Raw genomic sequence first — 27,885 nt, 5'->3', positions numbered from 1 at the left:
CTTGTTAGAACTATCATCGTTCCTTCTGGTCCTAATGTCTTGGAAATGTCAAATAAACTATTGCGCTGTTCAACACGTTTCCCAGAGATGAATCCATAGCACTTACTTGGCATCAGCTGTTTGGCAGGCTAGATTCGGTTGTATATTTATAGGTGTGTACACGGGACACCTATTTCAATAGACATTGCCATAAAGGTCAATTGCTTTTAAGGACGTATTCAATTCAATGAAGCAACGAACCATTACATAACAAAAAGCTTGTGGTGTACCGCAAGGCTACTGCGTTGGTTCATATCTTTTACTGTATTGTGCGTGTTGTGCCTTCAGGAATACAGTTGTTTCGGTGGAATGATTGCTAACCTACAGGTATTGTATGTGTGTATAATTCATTTCTACTTATTCCACGGAATTTGACGCTGAGCTTGTCTTGCTGCCTTCCACAGGCTAATTTTGTAGAATTACGAATTTGTCATGTGTGGTGTATGATGATGAAACCTTGCACGGTAAATAAGATCGTTTAAGGACAAACATTTCTTTTTCATTTGATATCATTGTATATCATCCCTGATTGTAGTTCACTGGGATGAGATCACCATCTATGATGACTAAATTTCGGAATATTGCTGAGTGTGGCATAAAACAACAAACAAACAAACGAACAAGACTCAATTTCGTGAAGAAGAAGTACAATGTATACAGTGTATAACTTACGAGAATAAACTTATTTTGAAAAGGACAATTAAAAACGTCATATTTTTGAAAGGTTGCTTTTTTACAATTTTCTTTGAGATCAGATATACATGTAATTGATTTCACATGTACCTCTGTCAGAGCTTTAGTGAGTTTGGTTTTACGCCGCTTTTAGCAATATTCCAGCAATATCACGGCGGGGGACACCAGAAATGGGCTTCACACATTGTACCCATGTCGGGAATCGAACCCGGGTCGTCGGAGTGACGAGCTAACGCTTTAACCACAAGGCTACCCGTCCGCCCCTGTCAGAGCTTTAGCTTAGGGTTATTTTGAACTTGGGGTCTATTTCATTGAAGAATGTTTTGTGAAAGCAAAGTAACATATATGTTCCTTTATGTAGAAACAGTGAGTGCATGTTGTTTAACGCCACAGTCAGCAACTTTCCAGTTATCACGGCGTCACACTGAACAGCCGAAGGGATGCTTTCAGCTATTCAGAATAATTTGTCAAAATCCATTCTTTTTGTAGTTTATGGATAAGCAAACAAACAAACGCTTACTTTTTACGTCTGGCTGACTGTTTAATGTTTATCGCCGCACTCAGCAATATTCCTCCTATATGAAGGCGGTCTGTAAATAATCGGGTCTGGACCAGACAATCCAATGATTGACTTCATGAACATCGATTTACGCAATTAGGATACGATGGCATGCATCAACCAAGTCATCGAGCCTGACCGATCGCATGGGAAACAGAATATTGTCACTTACAGCACGGTATCGACTCGATGACTTCAATATCACCAGTTCTTTTACTCCTCTTTCAACAATGTGTTATTCCATGCCCCTAAGAGTGTTGACAGAACTATGTCTTTGAGCTAAAACATTGCTTTTATGAGTACACTTTATACATTGCAGCCTATTCTCAAATGGCGAGGCGGAACTTGGTTCACACAATCATATCTGACAAAGAGAACAGTCCATTCTTTTTGTAGTTTATGGATAAGCAAACAAACACACGCTTACTTTTAACGCCTGGCTGACTGTTTAATGTTTATCGCCGCATTCAGCAATATTCCTCCTATATGAAGGCGGTCTGTAAATAATCGGGTCTGGGCCAGATAATCCAATGATTGACATCGTGAGCATCGATCCACGCAGTTGAAATCGATGACATGCATTAACCAAGTCAGTGAGTCTGACCACCCGATCCCGTTAGTCGCCTCTTACGACAAGACCCGTGAAGAGCCGGGGTAGAATAGCTCTTCGGGAACCCATGCTTGTCGTAAAAGGCGACTATAGCGGGTGCTACCGATAGGGCGGGGCATTCCTGGTGTCATCACTGATTTTCAGTGGTCCATTCATTTAGTTTTCACCACTGTTTTGCCTTTTTTCGCCCAAGGGAATCTGTTTCGGTGGATGATCGATACTGGTTGTTATCTTGCGTTGACTTAATATATACATTTGATATGCAAAACTGGGAGTGGGGAAAGCATTTCAATGTTTTTATTTATTATTTAAGTAGCTCATAAGTCTATAAAATTATTACATTTAATTATATAAATTATATAATTTATTTTACATTTTTAACGTCCATGTTTTGTCGATATGAATCTAAGATGATATGGGATTTTATTGAAATATAAAAACTGTCCCCCAAAATACTTGAAAAAGATATATCCTTTTGGCAAAAAAGTAATTGCTTGCCACGAAAATAACGTAGCTGCAAGGTATTTTTTCTTTTAAGAATTGATTCAGGCTCATAGTTATAAATTTAAAAAGTATCTGGTTTTGTAGCTGGATAAGATAAAATATCTAATACCGTAAAAATCCCCCCCCCCCCCCCCCCCCCCGACCTGTCGTTCCGGCTCTATAGGGGTATTCTTTCTTGCACGCCGTGAAAATATATTCAATGAGGCATAGATCATTTAAACATATGCGTGTGCGTGTGCGTGTGCGTTAGGGGATTATTTTGGGGATTATCTACATTTACGGTATCATCCCCATTGAAATCGTCTATAGTAACGAATCTTTGTTACATGGCAATATAAGCGTTCTCGGCAGTAATCGTTTAGAATTTGAAGTTTCCAGATTAACGAGGGTCCATTCAAACGAGGTTTCAGTGCACTTGAATGAGGCGTAAAACAACACTCATTTGTCATTTTAACAGATCATTTAAACTGCGATTCAAAATATGTTACTGAGGACCCGAATTCTTTATTAAGTGTGAAAAGAGTAGTTGATTCAATAATATTGTTAGACAAAGCATATATGCTCAATGTTATGTTTGTATGTTGTTGAACGCCGCACTCAGCAATATTGCAGCTATTTGACAGCGGTCTGTAAATAATCAAGTCTGGACAAGACAATCCAGTGATTGACATCATGAGCATCGATCCACGCAATTGGTATACGATGACATGCGTCAAGCAAGTCAGCGAGCCTGACCACCCGATCCCGTTAGTCGCCCCTTACGACAAGCATGGTCACCTTTAACGGGAAGAATGGGTTGCTGAAGACCTATTCTATCTCGGAACTTCACGGTTTATTGATTCTTAAACAGTTCTAAGTATTGATTCGTTAACTTCAATATAATCAAGTTGTTTTCTCTATTATTCAAGGACATCTTCAATCGAAAGTGACTAATTAATTGTTTGCGCTTCATGAATTATGTACTTAAGGTAAAGTAAATGGACTTGATATATAAATGTTGTAATTACCTATCCTTGAAGATGTGTGTGATTAAATGAAATTGTATTTATTAAATATTCAGAATGGATTAATAAAGAAATCAAAGAGTTTGCCATGGTTATATTGATTACTGTCAACAATAAAATAAATGTTTCTGTGACGAAGTCAAATTAAGTCTTCGATCTGTTACAGGTGTAACGTCTGGGAAACGCAGCGGACGTACCGGGCCGCACGTGCAGATGAAGACAGTTGGAGTAAACAGTATGATCCTGCACGTGATTTTCGTGTGTCTCGTGTTTAATCTGACACCGACCACCGCAGCTGGCAACATCACCACCAAAGAGCGTGATCTTCTAAATCGTCTGCTTAACGACACAATTTATGATGCAACAATTCGACCGAGGGTGGAATCAGGTAGGAAATATATTTAGCTACAACATTTATTTGTTCCGTCTGACAATCAACTTGTTATATATTTATCAAAACATCGCATTGGCAACAAGTATTCGTGATTTTGTAAATGCCACGTTTTGTAAAATGACAGTTTTGTTTATGATATATTTTAATGAATTTGAACATTATTCAGGGACTAGTTATTCATTAGTGTGTGTGTGTGTGTGTGTGTGTGTGTGTGGGGGGGGGGGGGGGGGGGGGGGGGGGGGGGGGCATGATGACGTCTCAGTCTGAATAGATTGTACAGATCGTTGTAAATACACCTGCATCGTGCGTAGACTCACTGCAAGTTAGAAGTTAGACTCAAGTCGACTCATAGTTGGAAACTGGTAATCCCCTGATCATGATCTGTTTAAATTAATTGTGTTTACGCATTTTATGTATTTCTGTGTGCCTTTTTTACATCATAAAACGTATCTGTACTGATGTATTTCTGTGTACCTTGTTCATATCATGTAACAGTAAACATTCACGGCTCACCGCATTCACGGCTTATCCATTGACGTAGCTCACGGGAACACCAACATAAACTCTCGTTTTTTTTGTTTTGGGCGTATCCGGGACTTTCTGTTTGGCAAATTATGTTATTCAGGAAAGACTTTTCAACAACTGATTTTATATATATAATAAACCATAATAAGAGGCTGTATTAATGTTATCAATAACATGTAGTGTAGAAACACATAAAATCATGTGTTTCTCATAATGGCAGTGTCACTGAATTCTTACCTTGTAACATTGGAGTCAGGCAAGGCGAAAACCTATCACTATTTCTCTTTGCCCTTTATCTGAATGATATTGGGTTATTTTTGTCAGATAATGATGTCATTGGTCTTGATTTTGTTTGTGTGTTGTTTAAAGCCGCACTCAGCAATATTCCAGCTGTATGACGGCGGTCTGTTAATATTAGAATCTGGACCAGACAATCCAGTGATTGACATCATGAGCATCGATCCACGCAATTGGGATCGATGACATGCATCAAGAAAGTCGGCGAGCCTGACCACCCGATCCCGAGAGTCGCCTTTTACGGCAAGCATGGTTTGCTCAAGACATATTCTACCCCGGATCTTCACGGGCCTTATTGATCTTGAAATAGTAAATGATTGTGTTCTAAAGAAAAAATTGAAGTTTTATTAAGCTATTGGTAATTCTTTACGCGGACGATACAGTCTTAGTTTCTGAGGCACCTTCCGAATTGAACTTATGTTTAAAAGTATTTGAAAATAATTGTAATCATAGGAAACTCAAGGTGAACACTGCTAAAACAAGAATTGTAGCTTTTGTTAAATGATCTTTTAAAACTGCCTGTACAGTTAGATTTCAAAATACGATTCTCCTTATTGAAAAACAATTTGTTTTATCTGGGTATTTTATTTTCAAGTATCGGTCGATTTTGTAAAGCTATTAAACGGTTATCTGACCAATCTTCTAGAGCTATTTTTAGAAAAATACGAGTATTAGAAGTACCAATTGACTGTCAACTTAAACTCTTTGACTATCTTGTTCAACCTATATTGTTGTATAGATCTCAAGTCCGGGCTTCGAAAATACTGTTATACTCGAACGTGTACATTTAAGATATTGTAAATATATTTTAAAGGTTAAGCAAACTACCCCTGATTTCATGGTGTACGGGGAGATACCCATTAAACATTCATGTTAGGTTAAGAATTGGTGTAGGAATTGGAATAAGTTCTATCAGAAACAAAATTATCAGGTATAATGTACAAACTTACGTTGAAAGTCCAAACTGCCTACTTCGAGCTTAAGTTCCCACTTGTAAATGAAATGCAACGTATTTTACAAAGTACAGGTCTGAATCACATTGGGCTGTCTCAGGCATTTCCCAGTGTACAGTGGATAAAGGCTAACGTCAATACTGTCCTTTATAGATCAATTTTTACAACGTTGGAGGAGAAGTAAAGTTAATTCCTCAAAAGGACACTATTATAATCTGTATAAGGATATCCTCTCAGTAGAAGACTATTTATTGTATTTACCTCATAATTTACGCATTTGGCTTACTAAAATAGGAACCACCAACCACCAACTCCCAATTGAAACTGGTAGATGGTATAACCTCAATAGAGAAGAGAGACTTTTCTCTCTCTCTGTAAAATTAAAATTGGTGATGAATTTCATTTTATACTAGAATGCCGTGAATTGGATCATTTAAGAAATAAATATCTTTTATAATTTATTGTAAATATCCGAATACTGAAAAAAATGTTTCCCTTATGACTTTTTCTTATAAACCTCTACTCTTAGGGTCCCCCGCCGTGATATTGCTGGAATATTGCTAAAAGCGGCGTAAAACCATACTCACTCACTCCCTCACCCTTTACGACTAGCCCACTATGTAAAATGCTCCAGTAACTATTGTCTCATTTCTTTGTATATATGTCTCGCTTGTCAACTTTTTTTATGTCACCATGGTGATTCATGAGAGAAAAACATCGTCTTCTTCTTCTTATCAAACGTAGCTGTCCCGGGCCGACACCCCTTGCACAGCAAGCTCGAACTCAGCAGTTCTACAAAAGAGGGTTGCATTTTGTGATTTAGCAATTCTGGTTCAGTGATCTAGTACTTTTGTGAACATAATGCATGGTTATGGCGTCCACCTTTAGTGTATCTGATCACCAAGTTTGCGAATGATTCACATACATGTTTCTTGGTATATTCTTAAAATTGGTGGCTGCACCTCTGTTTACGCCTTCAGGGTCATTGTTTCATTCAGTCTTTGCGAATCTTTGTTGATTGTGAAAATGGTCTTGATTTGACAAAAACGTCAATTGAAATTAGTCTCTGATTACGTTTATTTATTTGTTTATTTGTTTGTTGTTAACGCCGCACTCAGCACTATTCCAGTTATATGACGGCGGTCTGTAAATAATCGAGTCTGGACCAGAAAATCCGGTGATTGATACCGTGAGCATCGATCCACGCAATTGGGATACGATGACATGCATCAACCAAGTCAGCGAGCCTGACCACCCGATCCCGTTAGTCGCCTCTTACGACGCATGGTCGCCTTTTACGGCAAGCCTTGCTTGCGAAAGACCTGTTCTAACCCGGATCTTCGAGGAATCTCTGGTTACGTAAAATGTTTTTACGTCTCAGGGCTCTTGGGTCCAAATCAATATACTGAAGTATTCCTGAACATGTTCCGCCTATATATTGATACTGTACAAAATTGAAGATGATCAATGATCTGCACTCGACTTGACTTGGAAATTTCCACTTTCACATTGAATGGGTTAAGTGGCGTGTTATTTGTATTACCAAGGGTAGGTATGATGTATTGATTAAAGTCTCAGAAGGAAGTACTGTGTCACACTATCTGCAGGCGCGATGTATTCATGGCATCGAATTGTATGTGAAGACGGATGTAGCCTCCCATTTAAGATTCCCTTCTACGCACGAGGATTTCGAAAGTCATGTGTAGGATAAAAGGGAGCATTTCAAAAGTCGGGTGTAGGATAAAAGGGAGCATTTCAAAAGTCGGATGTAGGATAAAAGGGAGCATTTCAAATGTTGGATGTTGGATAAAAGTTTATAATGTTGGTGTTTTCTTCTACATTTAAGGGTGGGGGCACGGGTGGCCCAGTCGTCTAGAGCGCCGCGATTCGCTGTACAGAGTTGCGTCCCTTGGGCACGCCAGAAACCTATGATTGTGGGTTCGATTCACGGTTCGCCCCGATTATGTTTCTAGGTTTGCCAGCACCATACCCGTGCTCGTGGGTTTCACCGAAGTGGTAAACGTCTTAGACCTGCACCACTTCGGGCTTTCCTCCCACATTAAGCTGACATGCTGTGATATAACTGGAATACTGTTAAAAGCGGCGTTAAACCCAACTCACTCACTCATTTTAGGGTAGGAGGTGGTATTAGTGAATAGTATGTGTTGGGGGGTGGCGTTATAACTAATCAATGTCATGGTTTTTTTATAATTTAGGTGAAACAATAATAGCTTTTAATCGTATTTTTATCGTGTATGTATTGTTTGGGTGCATAGGTATAAATCAAAACTGTATTATGAAATGCGTTTTTTCTCATACATTGGATTTTTCAATTTGCCATTTACTGAAATATACGCTGTGCCCTAAACAGATAGAGGTTGTGTTTGAATCCAAAAAATTGTATGTATGACGCCAGTATCATTTTAGTAACACCTACGGAAAATGCACTGCATATTATAAACATAATATATATCTTTTGAAAATATCCTTTGGATTCGTTATATAGTCGTTCCAATGTTATTAAATTATCGCAATTATCGGGACCACGCATAACACAGTGAGTTATCATTAGATAGAGAGGTACGCAGTTCCAACGTTAGACCATTATATATGTAACCTACACAATGACTGTAAGGATATATCGCCACCTGTAAACGGTACATTTTTACTTGGTTGTTATTGTATAATATATTATTAATTTTATGTTGATGTGGAGAGAAGGGTTTCGTATTAGAGACCTATATGACCGTGGGTTCGTCGACCTTTGACCGCCGACTCTTACGACAAGCATGGTCGCCTTTTGCGTCAAGCATTGGTTGCTGAAGACCTATTCTAATCCGGATCCTCACGGGTCCAAATCTATACTGTAATAGGGAATATTGCCGACAGCTTTCATAAACAACATTCATCATGTCGCTGGTAATGGACAAATTGTCCGTTTCTCATGTTTTCACATTTCGGCCGTTATTTATAATCAGTACATATTGAACTAGAGCAAATCTGACTCATAAGTTCTCGTCATGTGCTTCATATAATTAATTGGACCTTTTGTTAATCCAATTTGACAAAGGGTGTTGCTCTAGTGCAGAAAAAAATGTCACTGAAAGAACAATACAGTTCAATTCAGTACTTGTAATTTGTCGTGAATAGTTTGTTTGTCTGTTTGTTGTTTAACGCCGCACTCAGCGATATCCCACCTATATGGCGGCGATCTGTAAATAATCGAATCTGGACCAGACAATCCAGTGGCTGATATCACGAACATCGATCCACGCAATTGGGATACGATGACATTCATCAACCAAGTCAGCGAGCCTGACCAGCCGATCCCATTAGTCGCCTCTTACGTATACGACACACAAAGTCGCCTTTTATGGCTGAAGACCTATTCTACCCCGGATCTTCACGTGTCATGAAAAGATTCCTGCAGGACAGAATTAGATTTGACCTCGTGCAAGGTTTCAGCTTCACTGATACTGTTGTTTCCATGTAGAAATAACAAATATGGCATCGCGATGAAAGGTGAAGGTTACGTGATCTTAGAGATGAAGTCTCAATTTGACGCATGACAGTGTAATTAAAAATTAAATAATGTCATGAGAGAAACAAAGAAAACAGAACAAAAGCAAATTAAAAACACAGACAAGATAAACATCTTTTTAACAGTTCTGAGGCCATATTGATTTGGAAGTGAACTGATTAATTTATTGTTTCTTTTTAAATAATAGTATTGTGTCATGCCACTAACGCTAAAGTGTTAGAAAGTCGGAACATTAAGTTTTGTCATCTTATTTGTGATCACGGCCGTGAAACTGAAACAACATTAAACATTCATAACAGACCATGTTACCGACGAAGCTGCTTTTTCCACGAAGATGGTCCTAGTTGTCTGTTTGCTTTGGTCTGGTAAATATCACCATGCCAATTACTCCCAGCACTCCCAGCCACGGGTAAAACAGATCAGTTCATTTTATTTCTTTGAAAAACCACCAACGGTGGTACAAGAGTATATATATGTTTCAAAGTGGATATATTTTTAGGTGATAACGTTTCACACAGTTTACACATATTTGGCTAGATATAACAATTCTTTGGGATGTAAAGAAGTCGTTGTTGGAGAAGTGCTTCACACCTAAAAAGATAGTGAAATTCGTCTCCAACAGCAGATGAACTTCATAGTGTGCAGACACGGTCTTCTCTCAGTAACCCTCGCCATCGGCCGGTTTCAATGGGCAAATGATGATTGGATGTGCGAAATTGTAAAATTGGCAAGTAAATAGTTTTGGGAAGTTATAGAAAATTTTCGAATTTTGGTAATTCTTTTAACTGTAGGTAGTATAAACCTTTTGAACTTGATAAGATACATTCTCGCCAATGTTGAATAAATTAGTCTTTAAGAGTTCTCTCGACCTTTGAAACCAGCCATGAAGTTGAGCAAATAGACGGGTTTATGAATACTTCTGACAGTCCGTTATCATTTAGTATTTTTTTAATTGTAGATATCCACTTAAACTATTTTGTATTTGCATCATAGTCTTTTATCAAATAATTATCTGAAATATTAGATAACTTTGTGGGTCCGTTATAATTCGTTAATTTATGCAAGAAGGAAATCATCCGTTTAAATACTTTAATTTTGAGGGGTTCCCTGCCAAGTCCCCCATAAACCATAAAATTGGGTGTTGAATTCCTCAGACCAGTTACTATTTTTAGAAATTACAGTTGCATTTTCTCTATTATTTCTTAATTTTCAAAACCCCATATTTTGGAGCAGTAGAGTAGGATTGGCACAAGCATCACATCAAACGCCTTCAATAAACAATCTCATGGTAGGTTAACATTTCGTGCTCTTTTTATTAGGCAGTACATTGCTTTTGTCGCGTTTGCTCTTAGTGATGTCATACAAAACACACATTTTCTATTTCTGTGAAGATTTATACCTAATTATGTATAATTATCAACAATCTCCAGTATCTTTCCCCCAAAATAAAATATTGATTTGGTTGATTTGGCTGGACCCCTCCAAAGATTAGCTAAGCCTTCCATTTTAAGCACTATTGATTAAAGGAATCTAATGATTTTTGTAATCCAGATTGGGTATCGCTTTATAGGACTGTATCGTCTGCGTAGAGTAATACTAAAATATGTAACCATACTGTGATGTCATTTCCTGATATAAATCAAATGAGATCCCTTGGCATCCATGTTTTTTAGATACGGTTCAAGATCTTTTAAAAAATTGAAAACAGTAGTGGTGATGGATGTTCGCCCTGTCTAACACCTGATTGACAAGGGAAATACTCCGATTCTGCATTATTTAATTGTACCATTGATGTAATATTACTGTACATATTTTTAACTTAAGTTAGAAATCGGCCCTCAATTCCACTGTTTTGTATTTTAGACCACAGTCCTACCCTCCAGGCAGTATTAAAATGATTTTGTAAAATCTATGCACGCACAATAAAGTTTTTGTTTTTTTATAGTTTCAAAATATGCATCAGTTTCAAAAATATGCATCAAAGAATGGATAACGAATATATTATCAGCAGTTTGAAATTGTTTCCTAAATCCCGACTGTGCTGGAGTTACTGGTGAATAGTTTTCCGAAACAGCTTAATCAGATGGATCGTCTTTATTTTTGAAGATAGGTTTTATAATTCCCGACAGCCACGTTTTAGGGATTACACCACACGAAAGAACAAGATTAATTCCGAAAATAGTGGGGCAAGTACTCCAATGCTATCTATTATATGATCATTCTCGACAAAATCTAGCCCGGAAGCCTTATTTCTTTTAAGTTTCTTTGCAGCCTTTATAATTTCTTCAGTCGTTATATCATCGTTTAATATTTTACAATCATACACCAGTGTTGCAGTTGCACATCTTTCTAATTCAGAATCATCAATTTTGTTTTCATTTAAGTTTTTATAAAAATTATAGAAGGAATTTATATCAGGAGCTTTCGGATATGCTTCTTTCTTACATCCTGTTAGGATCTGCCAAATTCTTTAGGCGAGTGGTGAAGGTTTTGGCGAAAAGTCTTATTAAAATTGTCTTCATATTTACGTATAGTTTTATCCATACATTTCTTGTAAGCCTTTGCTTCTTGGAGATATGCCAAATAAGAATTGATTAAATACTGTTTTCGCTTTTTAAGACGACGTTTTGCTTTATTAAATCTCTTACGGGATCGTCTGCATTCTATTCCGAACCAAGGTTTATCGTTTTCGAGTTGTCTGAATTTAACACTGGTTTCTCTGACTCAGAATGTTCATTTGCGAGTCTGTTTACACTCGACGGGTCGCCGTGACCTGTCCGTGACCAGTCTTCGTGCACAGTCGTCATCATTTTATTTATCTGTTCAACAATTTTATATTCTTTACGTATTTATCTGATTTTTCAAGGTTGTAATGTTTAGGTTTGTTAGCGGCAATTGTAAAGATGCATGGTAGGCCTTTACATGGATTACTGACAGGAGGTTTGACTGCGCTAAACGTAAGGGTGAGAGGGCAGTGCACGTCTGAGTAGAGGGGTGAGTAGTCAATTATATTATATAGGCACATTTGCGATACAATAACATAGTCACTTTTATCTTTACATGTTGACAGACAGACAGATTGTTTATTTGAGTCTCACCTCACAAAAATATTTATATAGAGAAAAAACATATCAGGACGTATAAGTGTGCCACCCGTTAAGGGTTACGAGAGACTTAAAATATATCACAGTATATGCAGCATAAATATATTAGTGTAAAAGGGGTATATAAAATATCCTACCCGCCACTAGCCATATAAAATATTTTTTCTTCGTTAGAGAATTCAAAAGCAGGTTTTGGCTGTAAAATATACAATGTCATAATATTTAAAAAGTAAAATAAGTTTATCAGTATTACATAACTCCAGGAAGTTGGGATAGCTAAAACTGACCTTTTCGTATAAACTTTAACACAAATCATCGTACACAGGGCAATCCAGCAATCATCCTCAATACTTTCCTTACACTGAAAACACACTCTTTCATTCACATTCATATTCGTATATCTGCCTGTTTCCAACTTTAGAGGAGCAGTACCTGTTCTAAATTTGGATAAGGCAGAGCGGTAAGAACGAGGCATATACGTACTTACATAACTTTCACACCCATACCCATCTTTAAACATTCTATATGTACGTACTTTATTACCATCCGTTCTTCCGCCGAGCTTGCAAAACAGTTCATTCCAATCAGACATGCATATACAGTAAACTACGGTTATAACGAACTCAAAGAGACTACTCATTTTAGTTCGTTATAACCGTAATTCGTTATAAGCATATATACAGCATAACTACAGCAAATAGCCGGGACTTAAAAGTTGGTTCGTTATATCCGTCAGTTCGTTATAAGCGTGTTCGTTATAACCGTAGTTTGCTGTATCATGCATCTATCATGCACACGTACAACTGCACAACGAAGGCAGCTGGGTTTTTATTGAACTAATCAGCAGAGCTGCTGGTCACATACGCACTGTTTATATTAACACGTTTACGTTCTTGTATTTTTACACATTCAACCGTATATGTACAATGGTATAACAGTTAATATAACCGGTTTGACGTACGCGTGTATTTGCTTATATTTGCTTTGTTTTGTTTGCTTGTTTGTTTAACGCCACACTCAGCAATATTCCAATGTCAGGTTTAAGTTCAGATGTGTACATATTAACATGTATACATATTTGCATTAAAATTTTGCATTTATACAAACGTGATCAAGTATACGTTTACCGTTAAATGTCTGTCACGGAAGCCAGCTGAGGAAATTCCCTTTGAATGACTGTCCGCGCAGCATGAATTATTACAGATTCAAAAGACATGTATTTTTTTCATTGCTTCCTCACTGTCTGTCTGTCTGTCTGTCTGTCTGTCTGACTTTTTATCTGACACTGACACTGACAAGACTTCTCCCCAATACACACGGAGATGCGAGTTGAGAGTAATACATCTTTTTTTTTTCCTTTTGGTTTGTTGTTTTACGCCGCACTCAGCAATATTCCAGCTATATGACGGCGGTCTGTAAATAATCAGACAATCCAGTGATTAATATCATGATAATCGATCCACGCAATTGGGATCGATGACATGCATCAACCAAATCAGCGAGCCTGACCACCCAATCCCGTTATAGTAATACCTCCACGTGTAAACTCGTTGTTGACCACACGCCATTTTAGAGCACATACAAACAGATAACAATTTTATTAATGATTACCGGTGTATGTTTACACAGTCTCTATAATGTATTATGCTATTAATACAGGACTATCCCTGGCAATGTTTCACGAACCCTTTAATACCACGACGCTAACTGCCGCTGCTCTAACCACGGACTTAAGGTCCGTGCTTTAACATACCTTTTGAAAGTGTTCTTTGACATGATGTTTTGGGACGGAAAAAATAATGTTAAACTGCCAAGCTGTTTGAGGGATAAAATCAAATCAGTGAGTACTTTGAAACAAACTCTGGAATAAAGTAGTTTGTCCTCATGTTCACCAACTACAACAAACCGTTCACTTGACATGCTGGGTGAATGACCTGCTATGCAGTTATTCGGCGTCACCTTTCACTGCCCAAAAGGGCTGACTGAAAGATTAATCCGTCTCCAACTGAATCCCAAACAGCAATGTGCACCAAAGTCATTGCAGCCTTACAATATCAGCGTTGTTTGTTTGTTGTTTGACGCCGCACTCGGCAATATTCCGGGTATATGGCGTCGGTCTGTAAATAATCCAGTGATTGACGTAATGAGCATCGTTCTACGTACCTGGGATATCATGACATGTATAAACCAAAACAGCGAGCCTGACAACCCAATCCCGTTGGTCGCATCTAAGGACAACATAGCAGTGGGGCTCTGAGGTTCCGTTTTTCGCGATATTTTGAATTTTGACCTTAATTTGACATTTGCACTTTGACCATATTCCTAAATCATCTCAAAATGCATGTACTGTACTGTACACATCTCCCCAGAAGCCACTAGACCAATAAAGCTGAAACGTTCGAATCCCAGACGGGACTCAACCCAAAAAGGTACGAGAATCTGTACTTTACAAAGAAAGTGTTATCCCAAATATAACATTTGTTACATTTGACCACTTTTTAAATGGCATTGTGTGTTCATAACTTTCAGCCATGGGAGCCGTGTCAATTTACACTTGTCAGAGGGGTACACAAAGTATGTGATCTAGACTACCAGTTGTCGGACTTTCATTGTTGGGTTAAATTAGATCGCTGACTGTGTGTGCATGCGATTAGGTGCCTCACTCTGGCAAGTGTGGGTTCGAATCCGGGACTCAACCCCAAAAAAGTACGAAAATCTGTACTTCACGAAGAAAGTGTAATTAGAAGATAAATACTATGTGTGTGTCTATTTCCGGGATTTTATCGAGTATTTGCATCTTGGAAATTCATCTCGAGACCCGAAAGCGTTAGCTTGAGGGGCTCGAATGAAAATTTCCAAGATGCAAATACTCGATAAAATCCCGGAAATAGACACACACATAGTATTTATCGATATTGTAAACCTATTGTTTTATTTAGAAAAAAACATGCGCACTCTTTAACACCTCGTACTTCTGTCGCTCTGACGTTCTGTCGCTGCTATGGTGATTGTGATTTTGGTAATAACGTACACCGGTAATGAGACGCAAATACCATCACGTATATTTCAGCTGCGATACCTACATCCTTGAATTCCTCATACATTTTAGAATCAAATGCCAAATGGTCTTTGTCACCAATACTAATTGTCTAGATGTAATGAAGCAAAATAAATGAGGTGTGAAAACGAACGCTGAAAAAACTGCACTTGTTGGAAATGTAAACAAAGCCAATCGTCTATTCGTTGAGTACATTGGCTCGAGATCTGCATTTTCAGAATATACACGGGAAGAGAATCGTAGGAAGAATTAGGGAATTAAACATATATACATTGCAATAATTTGATATTTTCAACAGAACTTGTCGAAGTTCCCGTCCTTTGTGACGCCATGACTGACGCAAAATCACAACGACAACGGAATTTCTGACTATTTTCGTTGGTTTCAATGAAAAATACAGCAACAAAATACAGTACACAGATTGTCAGAATGTTTCTGATTACTTACATGTCATATTTATGTATATACGAACCCTGAATCAACAAAAATGCCCCTCGTAAAATCCCGCGCACTGTTGACAGTCAACACGCCATTTTGTAAAATTCGGTCACCGGTAGTGATGTCAAACTTCAACATATTTGTTGTACATATTTGCTAATTTCTCTGAGGTGAAGGTCCTTGAATGAAAGTACACACGATCATTGTTAACTGCTCTTTACTGTTTCATGATGTAGATCTTGCATATCTTTTCTAAAAAAAGATACACAATTAATTTCACTTTGGATATTAATCAATGTTCAATATGATATCATACGTAGATATAGGCCACAACATTATATGAACGTTTGATAATCCCCTGTTTGTTTGAACAATGTTCACATATGAAGTTGATAAGTTTATAGTGTCGTATACGATATTTCTTTAATTTGAACAAGTGTACATGTGACAGGTACATTTACATTTCATCTTGTATGTATTTCTAGGGAGTGTTATAGTCAATATTATAAGTTCATATAAATAGTGTCCATGAATAGCCGTTTCATTTTATTTTATAACTAAAACTGACGATATAACTTAACCAAAATCGATATTATTTTTCGTTAAATAATATGCACACATTTCTTGAAGAATTGGCTTGGTCTTGGATTTTTATTTATGCCGTTTGATATACAGAACAGTGATATCTCAGGATTCGCCAGGAGCGCGTTAGTCGCTATGGTGATTGTGATTTTGGTAATTATTTCAATAATCCTAATAATTCTCATGAATAGAGAAAATCAAAACATTTGTTATGAATTTTGTATTTCAATTTGCGTCCATTGTTAATTAGTATGCAAAAAATGCTGAGTAATTATGTATTCCTACACAGTGATTCGGTCGCTTGCTTCAGGGAATTCAAATCATATTTTCACCCTCTGACATTTGGTCATGTGACCCAAATTAGCCAATCACAACACAGAACACACTTTCTATAGGTTTACAATCCCAAATATAACATTTGTCACATGATTGTTCCTACCCGTGGTGAGACCTGAATCTATTCAAGAGATCCGTATCGGATTTACATACAACTGTCACAACAGCTATATCAACACATCCTGTATATGGCCACTGCTCAACCGTTACTACTCTAAATGAAATCCTCTTAAATTCTCTCAAATGGCAATTGGCTCTATAAACATCTCTGAAAATAGCAGACTGGAAAGTCAAACTTTGGTATGAAAGTATCTCTTTATGACGACATGTTATTTGGTTAAAAAACACTAGGATTTTAGTGAGGATTTTAGGATTTTTAGAGGGTTTTTTGTGAAACACTTTGGAAAATTGTATGGCATTAGAAAATTTATTTTCCTCAGTAGTCATAAATTACTTAATGTTGCAAGTTTGTGTTAAGTTAATTTCACTTGTGCATCTTATGGAACTATTATAGTATACTCATTATTGCAGATATAAACAATCAGTGGAAATCAGTTGTCTTATGTTTTTGAATACTTTTGCCCTCAGTATTTGTACAGAACACATTTCAACAACAATTACATTTATAAAAATGCGTCCTTCTTGACATTTGAAACTTCTGAATGCATAAGTAGGTGAGTAACAGTCGTGTGGCAATATAATCAAAAAAGTCTTCAGTGATACACGATGCCCGATAGGATGGCCACGGCTCCAATTTCGGTTCAAAACTTCAAAATAATTATTTCTTAAATCTTACTTTTTTATTGAAATTAAGGTATGTTTATGTTTGCATAACATACATATATTTCGCTGAAAATGAGTCATTGTGAGAATATTTTAAAATTCCCAATTATCCAGATACTGAAATTCGTATTACCCGGCCGATAAAATGTTTGTGGAATTAAATGGCATTTCTACATTTCTGTGGATCGGGAAAAGGGCAATCGAATCTACCGTTCTGTTTGCGCACGGGATCATTAACCCCCGTTATCCTGCTCTGATTATCAGCTTTACTGTGTACTTTCAAAATAATCGTTTTTTATTTTTCAAAAACGGGAAGATACAACACGTACCAAACCACATTTCCAATTACAAAACATCTCCATTGAGGAAACAGCACGATGACAACGGCTTCTAGAAGGTCGTAATCGTTCTTGGAATTCTAGTCTCCGTTAAGAATTTACATTTTCCGAGGCGAAATCGATTTAGTCTTCGGAAGTTTTTGAGTCCACCGGTTCGATAGTTACAGAGTAAAGCTCTATATGGAATTATGGATCACTTGTCCGGAGGGAAAATTAAAGACTGACGCACCTCCCTACACTTTAGCGAGTGAGTGAGTGAGTATGGCTTTACGCCGTTTTTAGCAATATTCCAGCAATATCACGGCGCGGGACACCAGAAATGGGCTTCACACATTGTACCCATGTCGGGAATCGAACCCGGGTCTTCAGCGTGACGAGCGAACGCTTTAACCATTAGGCTACCCGACCGCCCCGAACAATACTTTAATAAGAGGACCTTAATATTTCTTGTCAAGAATTTTGTACCATGAATGTAATTGTGCATCCCTCGGGATGGAATATATTTTTTTCTGCATCCATTCTTTTCATGTGTGCGTACTGGACGCACATGTTTGCGTGGTGTCAAACCCTGCAGTATACGATAGCATCCACATTAAACCCATGCGTGACGAGCAAACGCTTTAACCACTAGGCTACCCGACCGCCCCCTACACTTAAGCGAAAACCTGACGGTAGTCAGCTGTGATTTGACAGCATTATATTCTAAAGACTTTGATAAAGAATGTTGGTTTGTTGGTTTGTTGTTTCACGCCGCACTCAGCAGTATTTCAGCTATATGGCGGCGGTCTGTAAGTCTAAGTCAATTGCGTGGATCGATGATCATGATGTCAATCACTGGATTGTCTGGTCCAGACTCGATTTTTTACAGACCGCCGTCATATAGCTGGAATATTGCTGAGTGCGGCGTTAAACAATAAATAAACAAATAACACAATACATCGGCCAAGGGTATCTGTTTGTGTCAGCCAATCGGTTTCGAGTATTCTCCCAATGTGGTAAGTTTGACGTATCAAACTGAAATTCTGACACCGTCAACTTGAAAAGAAAATCGATATCCATATTGAAATAATTATTGTTTTGAGTGCATGGGATGCAGAAAAAACATAAATGCATCCCGAGGGATGCACAATGACATTCATGGTACAAAATTCTTGACAAGAAATAGTAAGGTCCTCTTATTAAAGTATTGTTCGGGGCGGTCGGGTAGCCTAATGGTTAAAGCGTTCGTTCGTCACGCTGAAGACCCGGGTTCGATTCCCGACATGGGTACAATGTGTGAAGCCCATTTCTGATGTCCCTCTCCGTGATATTGCTGGAATATTGCTAAAAGCGGCGTAAAACCATACTCACTCACTCACTAAAGTATTTATCAAGTCTTACAGTACAGTACACTACACCATTTCACAACTTTACGGTAAGAACCCTTGAAATTAGTAATTGGGGTCCCCTTGACCCCTAGTTAAGTAGGTCAAGGTAAGATCCTGTTGGTGCATTTCAGGATAAGTTTCCATGCAATTGCTTGATACTGTTTTGGTCAAAATAATGTCACAGTCATCGATGTCCACGTGGTGGCCGTGATTGTACGTGGTAGCTGAAAAAGGTGTGAATACCGCAATAATCCCCAAACTTTACCAAGTAGTGTTTCAATGAATTCACCTGAAAATTTACCGCAGTGACATATCCTGTCACATTGTCAGATGAAAAAACTAAATGAAGGCTGGTTAATGTAATCAATAAAATCAATTTGTGATATTGTGGGGTGAGGTGAAATGGAGTTTAACGTTGCGTCCAAGATTATTGCACTTGTATAGCGTCGTCTGTGTGTGTGTGTGCGTGCGTGCGTGCGTGCGTGCGTGCGTGCGTGCGTTCGTGCATGCGTGTGTGTGCTTGTACTATTCCGGACTAATGCCGATTTTGTAGTGCAAGCCCCCTGAGGTACCATGCCGCAGTCCGACCAGTCCTTGTTTTAGCCCCTTAATACCGAGCGCCAGGCAGGGTAACAACAAGAACCATCTTTTAACGTCTTGGAGACTAGAACTCTGCCAGGTCACACTTTAACCAACCAGTCCTCATTTAAAACCTATTTATCATCACACGTATCTCCACAATAGTGGGTATATGCATAAACATTGCATCGCTCTGGGGATCTTAGCTGGTGACGACGAGTGGCCATTTTGTCAGCAAACAATGTTCGAGGCCACACGATTGACATTTCGCTCACTTCTGCTCGTGAAAATAGTGGTTTGATGCGTGTGAATGTCCAAAATATAATACATTTAACATTGGGGTCGTACGTCACGGATTCATATTCTCTAACGACACAACCAGTGCAGCGTGTTGATTCAGCGATATTAGCATCTATCAGAAATATTAGCGTCGAACTGTATCACAAGACCGCCTCCGTGGTCTAGTGGTAGAAAGCCCGTCGGGAGAGCGGAAGGTCGGGGGTTCGATCCCCCGCTGCGTCATACCCAAATACGTTAAAAGATGGCACTTTTGAAGGGGCTGAAACAAGGACTGGTCGGCTGGGAGTCAGTATACTGTGTCTGAGTGGGGTGTTTATAGTGTTTGGAATATTGTGACTGTATGGGAACAAGATTCATTCACTCATTCATTAAACTGTCTAGCTTTCATTACTTTTAGCTCTGACTAAGTGGATCTATTTTTGTGCAGGGGACGCAACGCGTGTGGAGCTGGACCTGACCCTCAAATCACTGGGACCAGTTAACGACATCGAGATGGTGAATACAACACTAGATGCGAGATGAGATTATGTGTGTGTGTGCGCCTGCTTGCGGATGTGTCTCTGTGTGAGAGAGATTGTATGAATGAGAGACTTTGTATGTGTGAGATAGATTTGTGCGTGTGTGAGAGCGAGAGATTATTTGTGTGCGTATGAGAGAGATTGTGTGCCTTCGCCTGATTGAGGGTGTGTATTTGTGTGAGACAGATTGTGTGCCTTCGCCTGATTGAGGGTGTGTATTTGTGTGAGACAGATTGTGTGCCTTCGCCTGATTGAGGGTGTGTATTTGTGTGAGACAGATTGTGAGTGCGAGATAGATTGCGAGAGCGAGAGATTGTGTGTGTGGTGGTTGGGGGGGGGGGGGGGGGGGGGGGGAGAGAAAAAAGAGAGATTATATGTGTGCGTATGAGAGAGATTGTGTGCCTGCGCCTGATTGAGGGTGTGTGTGTGTGTGAGAGAGATTGTGTGTGCATGTGCACCTGCTTGCGGGTGTGTCTCCGTGTGAGAGGGATTGTGTGAGTGAGAGAGTTTGTATGTGTGCATGTGCGTGCGTGCGTGCGTGTATAAAGATACCAAACATTACGTCCAGGAAAAGGAATTGCCACGGTTAGGAACCCTACACAGAAAATCAATGAAGTACATTGCAATACAGTGTTTCTTCTGCCGATATGTAGGTTATAGGATGGTAGTATACCTCTACAGTTCACAGTTGTATGGTTGTATGGTCAATAAGCTATCCATGTGAAATATATGTTATTCGAGTTCAGTCATTCATAATGTATTGCTACTGAACATAGACCGTTACTCTGTTCTCAAAGACTCTTTTGATTGCAACTGAGACGAATCAATGGAATGAGATTTGAGCAATCTCATTCAAATTAGATCTTCGTTCTCGCTACCGCTAAACAAAGATCTTGGAGTGGGGACATCCCATTACGGGTCACGCCAGAACGACATTCATCCGACCATTCTGAGCGTAGCTTACCAGAACAGGAAAGTCCGAATGTGTCTTCTAATAATGCAACCTTGGAAAGGTTAACACGGGGTATTCCGAACGATAATTACGGTCTGCACGACCGATTCAGTCAAAATCATCGTCTATCTCCAGCTTCAATAGGAAAAACATTTGCACCGAAGAGACTTTGCATAGCCAGGGGGAAGTACTGCCATACAATCTCAGCCATCTATTAGACATTTCAGAATGTTTTTTGTTCAGTTTTCAATTTTTGTATATTTTCAAAGCGTAGTCTGGAATTGAAGTCGACAGGTTGAAAGAAGTGCCGTATAGCTGGAGACTGCTTCTGATTGGCTAATGTGGACTTCTTGTTGGCTATTTCATTGTTTGGTAAAATTTCGCGAAAGGTCGTTCTGATGTGACCTGCAATGGGATGTTCTTAGATCTTGTTTAGCGGTAGCGAAAACTAAGATCTGATTTAAATAAGCTAGATATTTGTGTGGTGACAATGTTATGAAGAAGTGCCATTGTCCTATGCATATACTCGTAGTAAAAGGTATCCCGTTTGTCCTGAAACCCGTCCTTCAGACCGATTACGGTTGGGACGTCAAAATATTATACATTCCCACTATGATCCGTAGCCACTACTCGCTTGTTCAAACATTTGTTAATTCGGAAGGTTTCATTTGTAACGTCGGTGTAACTGGGAGCACCGTCCAAAAAATGGTTATAACTGCACAATCTTCTCGTGAACGATTAAAGATGTGCACTGTAGTCTGCATAAAACAAGCTTTGTTTACAGTTATTCTTTGTATATGCTTATTTTAACAGAATATTGATTATGTTGATTGAGCCGTGTGTCTTGGACCATACACTGTGAAATATTTTCATTTCGGTTTCCCGTTGTTGCAGGAATTCAGCGCCAGTTTTTTCCTCCGACAGTCTTGGCGTGACCATCGCTTGGCTTACGACGACTTGAACACCAGCGTTGTCATCAGCGAAAAACGCCTGGACTCGCTGTGGGTGCCTGACCTGTACTTCCCCCAGTCCAAACGGGAGAGCAGACATGACATTACTATTCCCAATGTCATGATTCGTCTGTCTCCCGACGGATCCATCTTGTACTCGCAGAGGTACGTTACCAAGATGCCTGGCTAATGATCACTTTACTGCCATGTGGTTTAATTTTTCCCGCTGTGGGCATACGGAGGTCGAGGTTGCAGGGAAGGCGGCAAGCAGCATATCTTCCTGAAAGTCGTGTCATTCCGATATTTGCATGTGTTGTTTTCTATAAATGTAAACCTGGCGTGTTCTTATTGTTACAATATGCATATTGTCTGCGTGCTCGAGTGGCCCAGTTGTGCAAGTTGCGTCACTCCCATCGTCGTAACAGGATCTGTCAACAACTTGTCAACAAAGATAGGCGGCGGAAAATCACTTTTATACGAAGGTGTACCAGTCGTGGATGTTGATTTTGTGAAACGTTCTCTGATTGGACTATCGGTATGTGTGATAGTCCAATCATATTTAGCACAGGAAAGTGGGCTTGATGTGGCAAGGGTGGAAACAAGACTTTGTTTAAAGGGCTAGTGGACTATCTTGCCTCGGGAAGATGTGTAAGCGCCTGTTGGCATTCGAAGTTCCCAGTTTGTCATGCTTGCCTTAAGAGCTGATTAAATTAGGGACACGTGAAGGCAATGGACGGGGCTACCAAGGACTTGACTGTCTGGTCTAGGCCTATTTACAGCCGTCGTTTGATTGCTCGAATAATACTGAATGCGGCGTAAAACAACAAACAAAGGCATGTGGCTTCGGGCGATAGTAATGGTCATGTGTTGTTCATTGGAATTCACAATTGAGTTAATAGTCATGTAACTTTGAACTCAATACATATATATCAATGATCAACACTGCCATTACCATCGCCCGACTAACGGGATCGGGTGGTCAGACTCGCTGACTTGGTTGATGCATGTCAACGTGTCCCATTTGAGTGGATCGATCGATGATCATGATATCAATCATATAGCTGGAATATTGCTGAGTGTGGCGTTAAACAACAAACATGTAACTTTGAGTTGGGTTATAATTAGTTCTTGACAAACCATCAGGGTCTTTTATTGTTTAATTGGCATTTCTTAGAAGTTGGCGGATTTCAAAGTAGAGTCTTGATTGACAACGGTAAAAGGATCATATAACAGTTTTATAAAGAAGTTGCTGTTCATATTATTTTGTGTTCTTCGTCACCAGGGTCTTGCAAACAACATGTTTCAACGTAGCTCTAACATCTTGAGTTCAACTTTTCAGATTGTCGGTAACCTTTGATTGTCACATGGACCTTGTCAAGTTTCCCATGGACAAACAGACGTGTCAGATTGACATGGAAAGTTGTAAGTAGGATATTCACAAGAATAGAAAACGTTTGACTCCCACACTGATCGTATCTGCAAGGCACAATGCCACTATAAATATAGCACTAGAAATTGAAAACTCTTCTAAATTGCGCTCGTACGTGTATTGATATTTTGGGCCTGGGACACGTCCTATGTTTTTCGTGGATTTATGTTATTAAAAGTCAACAAATGATAAACATTTATTGTTTCCATACACTTTCTATGGAAGAAGTTCTTAAAATAAGTAGCGCGATACAATTATACATATATATTATATAACTCACTGCTCGTGTTAAAAGGACTTCAGGCACCATACGTTTTGTTTGTTTATTTGTTGTTAAACGCCGCACTCAGCAATATTCCAGCTATATGACGGCGGTCTTTAAATAATCGAGTCTGGACTAGACAATCCAGTGATTGACATCATGATCATCGATCCACGCATTTGGGATGCGATGACATGTATCAACCAAGTCAGCGAGCCTGACCATCCGATCCCGTTAGTCGCCTCTTACACCAAGCATAGTCGCCTTTTACGGCAAGCATGGGTTCTGAAGACCTATTCTACCCCGGATCTTCAGGGGGGTCAATGTGTGAATGAGAGAGTCGGGACTAGTACAAACAGCCACACACACACACGACGCTGTATTTATAACTGCAACGATCTTGAACGGTGTTGAACAACATTTCACTTCACATGTACGTGTAGTATATACTCTACGGGACCGTGTTTTCTATTTACAGATAGTTTCACAACCGACGATCTCTACTTTGCTTTCTCCTCTGAAAGGCCCCCTGTAGAGAAGGGCAAAGGGGCAGATATCCCCGACTTCACCATCACGGGGATTACTCACGAAGACTGCTCCGTCACATACGCTACAGGTAAACAGTGTTAAACGTCGTACGACAAATTCAAGACGGGTAAGAGCTTAGTCGTGTAAAGCGCCGCAGAGTTGTGTTCCGTATTCGTGCCAGGATACGCTGATTTTGGTTTCAATCCTATACTGGAACTGGTTATGATTCTTGGATTCTCAGCACCATCCGGGGCTCGAGAATGTTCCAGACCTGCATCACCTAGGGCTAACTCCCAAATTCGGGGGCGGGGGTGGCTGGCGCCTAAGGCGCCGAAATTCGATGAGCAGAGTTGCGTCCCTCTGGCACGCAAGAAACCTATGGTCGTGGGTTTGTTAGAACCATACCCGTGCTCATGTGGTAAACGTGCATCAATTGATTTGTGTTCGCATGTGTTTGCGACGGGTGCCACCAGTGTGGCCTGATACGTTCATCTTTTCGCGATCACCTTGTGAAAGACTTGCACCTCTTCGGGCTCTCGTGACATATCAAGCTGACACATCGCGAATACTGTTCAAAGTGGCGTTCAACCTAACTCACTCACTCACCCACACCTCGCTGGTGCGCTGTTATATAACTGAAGTATTGGTCAAAGTAGCGTTGAAGAAACAAACGTTCGGAACCACCAAGTATGGTTAAAAAGGCCAGTTCAGACTTGGGGAAAGACATGACCTTTTCCTCACTTTTGTGCCGGAGGGCCGAGTATTTCACAGTGCGAATTTGTGCGGGAGTTAAAAGCATTTCGTGTTCGTATCCGTTTGAATCCTCATAATACAAGAAGTGCTTAGTATGTGCGACATCGAAAATTAAGGCTGTCGTAACATGTGACGCTGGAAAGCTGTCATACACGATTAAACTTGAATCCATTTATAAAATATGACATAAGATCTACAATATACCAGATAGATTGATATATACCTGGCCCGTGAAGATCCGGGTTGGAATAGGTCTTCAGCAACCCATACTTGCCGTAAAAGGCGACTATACTTGTCGTAAGAGGCGACTAACGGGATCGGGTGGTCAGACTCACTGACTTGGTTGATGCATGTCATCGTATCCCAATTGCATAGATCGATGTTCATGATATCAATCATTGGATTGTCTGGTCCAAACTCGGTTATTTACAGACCGCCGTCATATATCTGGAATAGAGCTGAGTGCGGCGTAAAACAACAAACAAAAACAAACAAAAGATACACACCTGTTTTTCTTAACCTTCAGGGACATTCACATGCTTAAGAGCAATTCTCCACCTCAAACGAGAAATCGGCTTCTACGCTACACAGACCTACATCCCCAGCATCCTCATCGTCGTGTTGTCCTGGGCCTCGTTCTGGATCGACCACGAGGCAGTTCCCGCCAGAATCTCCGTGGGGCTCCTAACAGTCCTAACCATCACCACCCAGAGCTCAGGTGCGCGCGCACAACTTCCCAGGGTTCCTTACGTGAAGGCCATCGACGTGTGGATGTCGGCGTGCCTCGTGTTTGTGTTTGCCGCCTACATGGAGTATGCTGTCGTTTCTGTTCTGTCCCGGCGACACAAGAAGGGGGACAGATACAGCTCCAAAGTAAATACTTTAATACTTGATTAATTCGTTTAATTTTATCAGAAATATTTACGCTGAATGAAGTGGGTGCATTGGAACTTGGCCCTGCAGTCTGAAACGATGCCCATGTAATTGTGTCGCTTTGCTGTGGCAGGATCCGCTAGTCGCTACCGCTAGACAAAGATCGGAGGACATCACCTTACAGGTCACGTCAGAACGACCTTTATTTTTGTTAAAAACAAAACAATCCGTAAACGACCATAATCTGTGTTTAAACTTCTGAAATATTCCACATTTTGTATATAGGGAGGTGTAACAAAGTTGTTTTCACATCAACAAAATGCTAATTGCACGGCCATCGCCGACAAAGTCACAGCACCGTGCAATCTCTTGGAAACCAAAGGTGCACGAAAATGATCGCTGAAAACCGGAATTCGAACCAACAGTCATAGGTTTCTGCTGTGGCTAAGGGACGCAACTCTGTACAGCGGCCGAGCCAATCGTGCTCTCTTTGGAACATGGACTAATCCCTTGTGCAATTCAATTCAGCAAGACTTGACATGACTGAAATTTGTACTGGTGGGGATTTTCACGGAGTTTGGCAATCCTTCCAATTACTATTTTGCGAATTGATTTGAACCCCCGGAAAGACATCCAAATGGTTCATTATCTCGTTCTGCGCAATGTTGCATACATTTCACCATCATCCAGAGTTAATTTGAAATTACTGTCCCAATTACCATGTTATGTTTAAAACACACATCACTGCGTTTCATTTTTATGATTAGTTTGTTTGTTATTGCACTCAACTATTTCATGGCGGTCTGTAAATAATCGAGTCTAGACCATCATTAGCATCGATCAGCGCAATTGGGATACGATGACATGCATCAACCAAATCACCGAGTCTGACCCCCCGATCCCGTTAGTCGCCTCTTAGGACAAGTATAGTCGCCTATTAGGACAAGTATAGTCGCCTCTTAGGACAAGTATAGTCGCCTATTACGACACCCGGATCTTCAAAGGTCTATTGTTCCGACATATATTTCATCACATTATTATTACGGCACAACAACATGGTTTTATTTTTATCTATCCAGGATTCTAGCAACACAAGTTTCACAGACACTGACCCCTCGAAACCGTCATCCCTCGATGGCAGCAATGGTGCGCACAGCAGAAAAGTGCCCAAAGATGCTGGAGTGAGGGTGGACTCTATTTCACGATACGGATTCCCTCTGTCCTTCCTCATATTTAACATCGTGTACTGGGTGTTCTATATCCATGTTGACTGATTGCGCGATGCACTCTGGGTGTTCAAACACCCCGGGCAAAAGAAAGTATACACCCATGTTTGATGGTGGCTAAAAATGAAACAAAAACAAAATGGTTATTCAATCTTGATATGTTTTGGACCGTAGGTTCGCAGTGTTTCGACGACCTTTTTCAACCTAGTAACTTTTTGAGAACGTTTGTAATTTTTTGGGTCAAATCCCTTTTCAAGTGTATACTTTCTTTTGCACAGCAGTGTATCTGTAATGCATGTTCATGAACATGTTAAGGCTTTTCTTTAAATACTTCTCTTCTTTGGTCATATTTGTTATATTTACATGTAAATAAACACTATGAAAACACAA

The 27,885-nt window shown here is 39.6% G+C and overlaps 1 protein-coding gene across 2 annotated transcripts; it reads left to right on the top strand.

The window, feature by feature from the left end:
* The first annotated feature begins 248 nt into the window (after positions 1–248).
* Positions 249–27,885, top strand: LOC124140148 (glycine receptor subunit alpha-2-like). Of its 2 annotated transcripts, none has more exons than XM_046507557.2 (8): positions 249–366; positions 3,576–3,797; positions 20,432–20,499; positions 22,369–22,589; positions 23,764–23,846; positions 24,594–24,731; positions 25,923–26,269; positions 27,349–27,885. In XM_046507557.2, exons 2-8 carry the CDS (start codon positions 3,623–3,625, stop codon positions 27,541–27,543), a joined length of 1,227 nt encoding a protein of 408 aa, XP_046363513.1. In that variant the 5' UTR covers positions 249–366; positions 3,576–3,622; the 3' UTR covers positions 27,544–27,885. The 2 variants fall into 2 exon arrangements, with proteins under 2 accessions (XP_046363513.1, XP_046363512.2); XM_046507556.2 differs by having other exon boundaries at positions 262–375.

The sequence above is a fragment of the Haliotis rufescens genome, unplaced genomic scaffold (assembly GCF_023055435.1).
Source record: "Haliotis rufescens isolate VD_foot unplaced genomic scaffold, xgHalRufe1.0.p SCAF_23, whole genome shotgun sequence".
Taxonomy (NCBI): Eukaryota; Metazoa; Mollusca; class Gastropoda; order Lepetellida; family Haliotidae; genus Haliotis; species Haliotis rufescens.
This window is presented reverse-complemented; position numbering and strand designations above follow the sequence as displayed.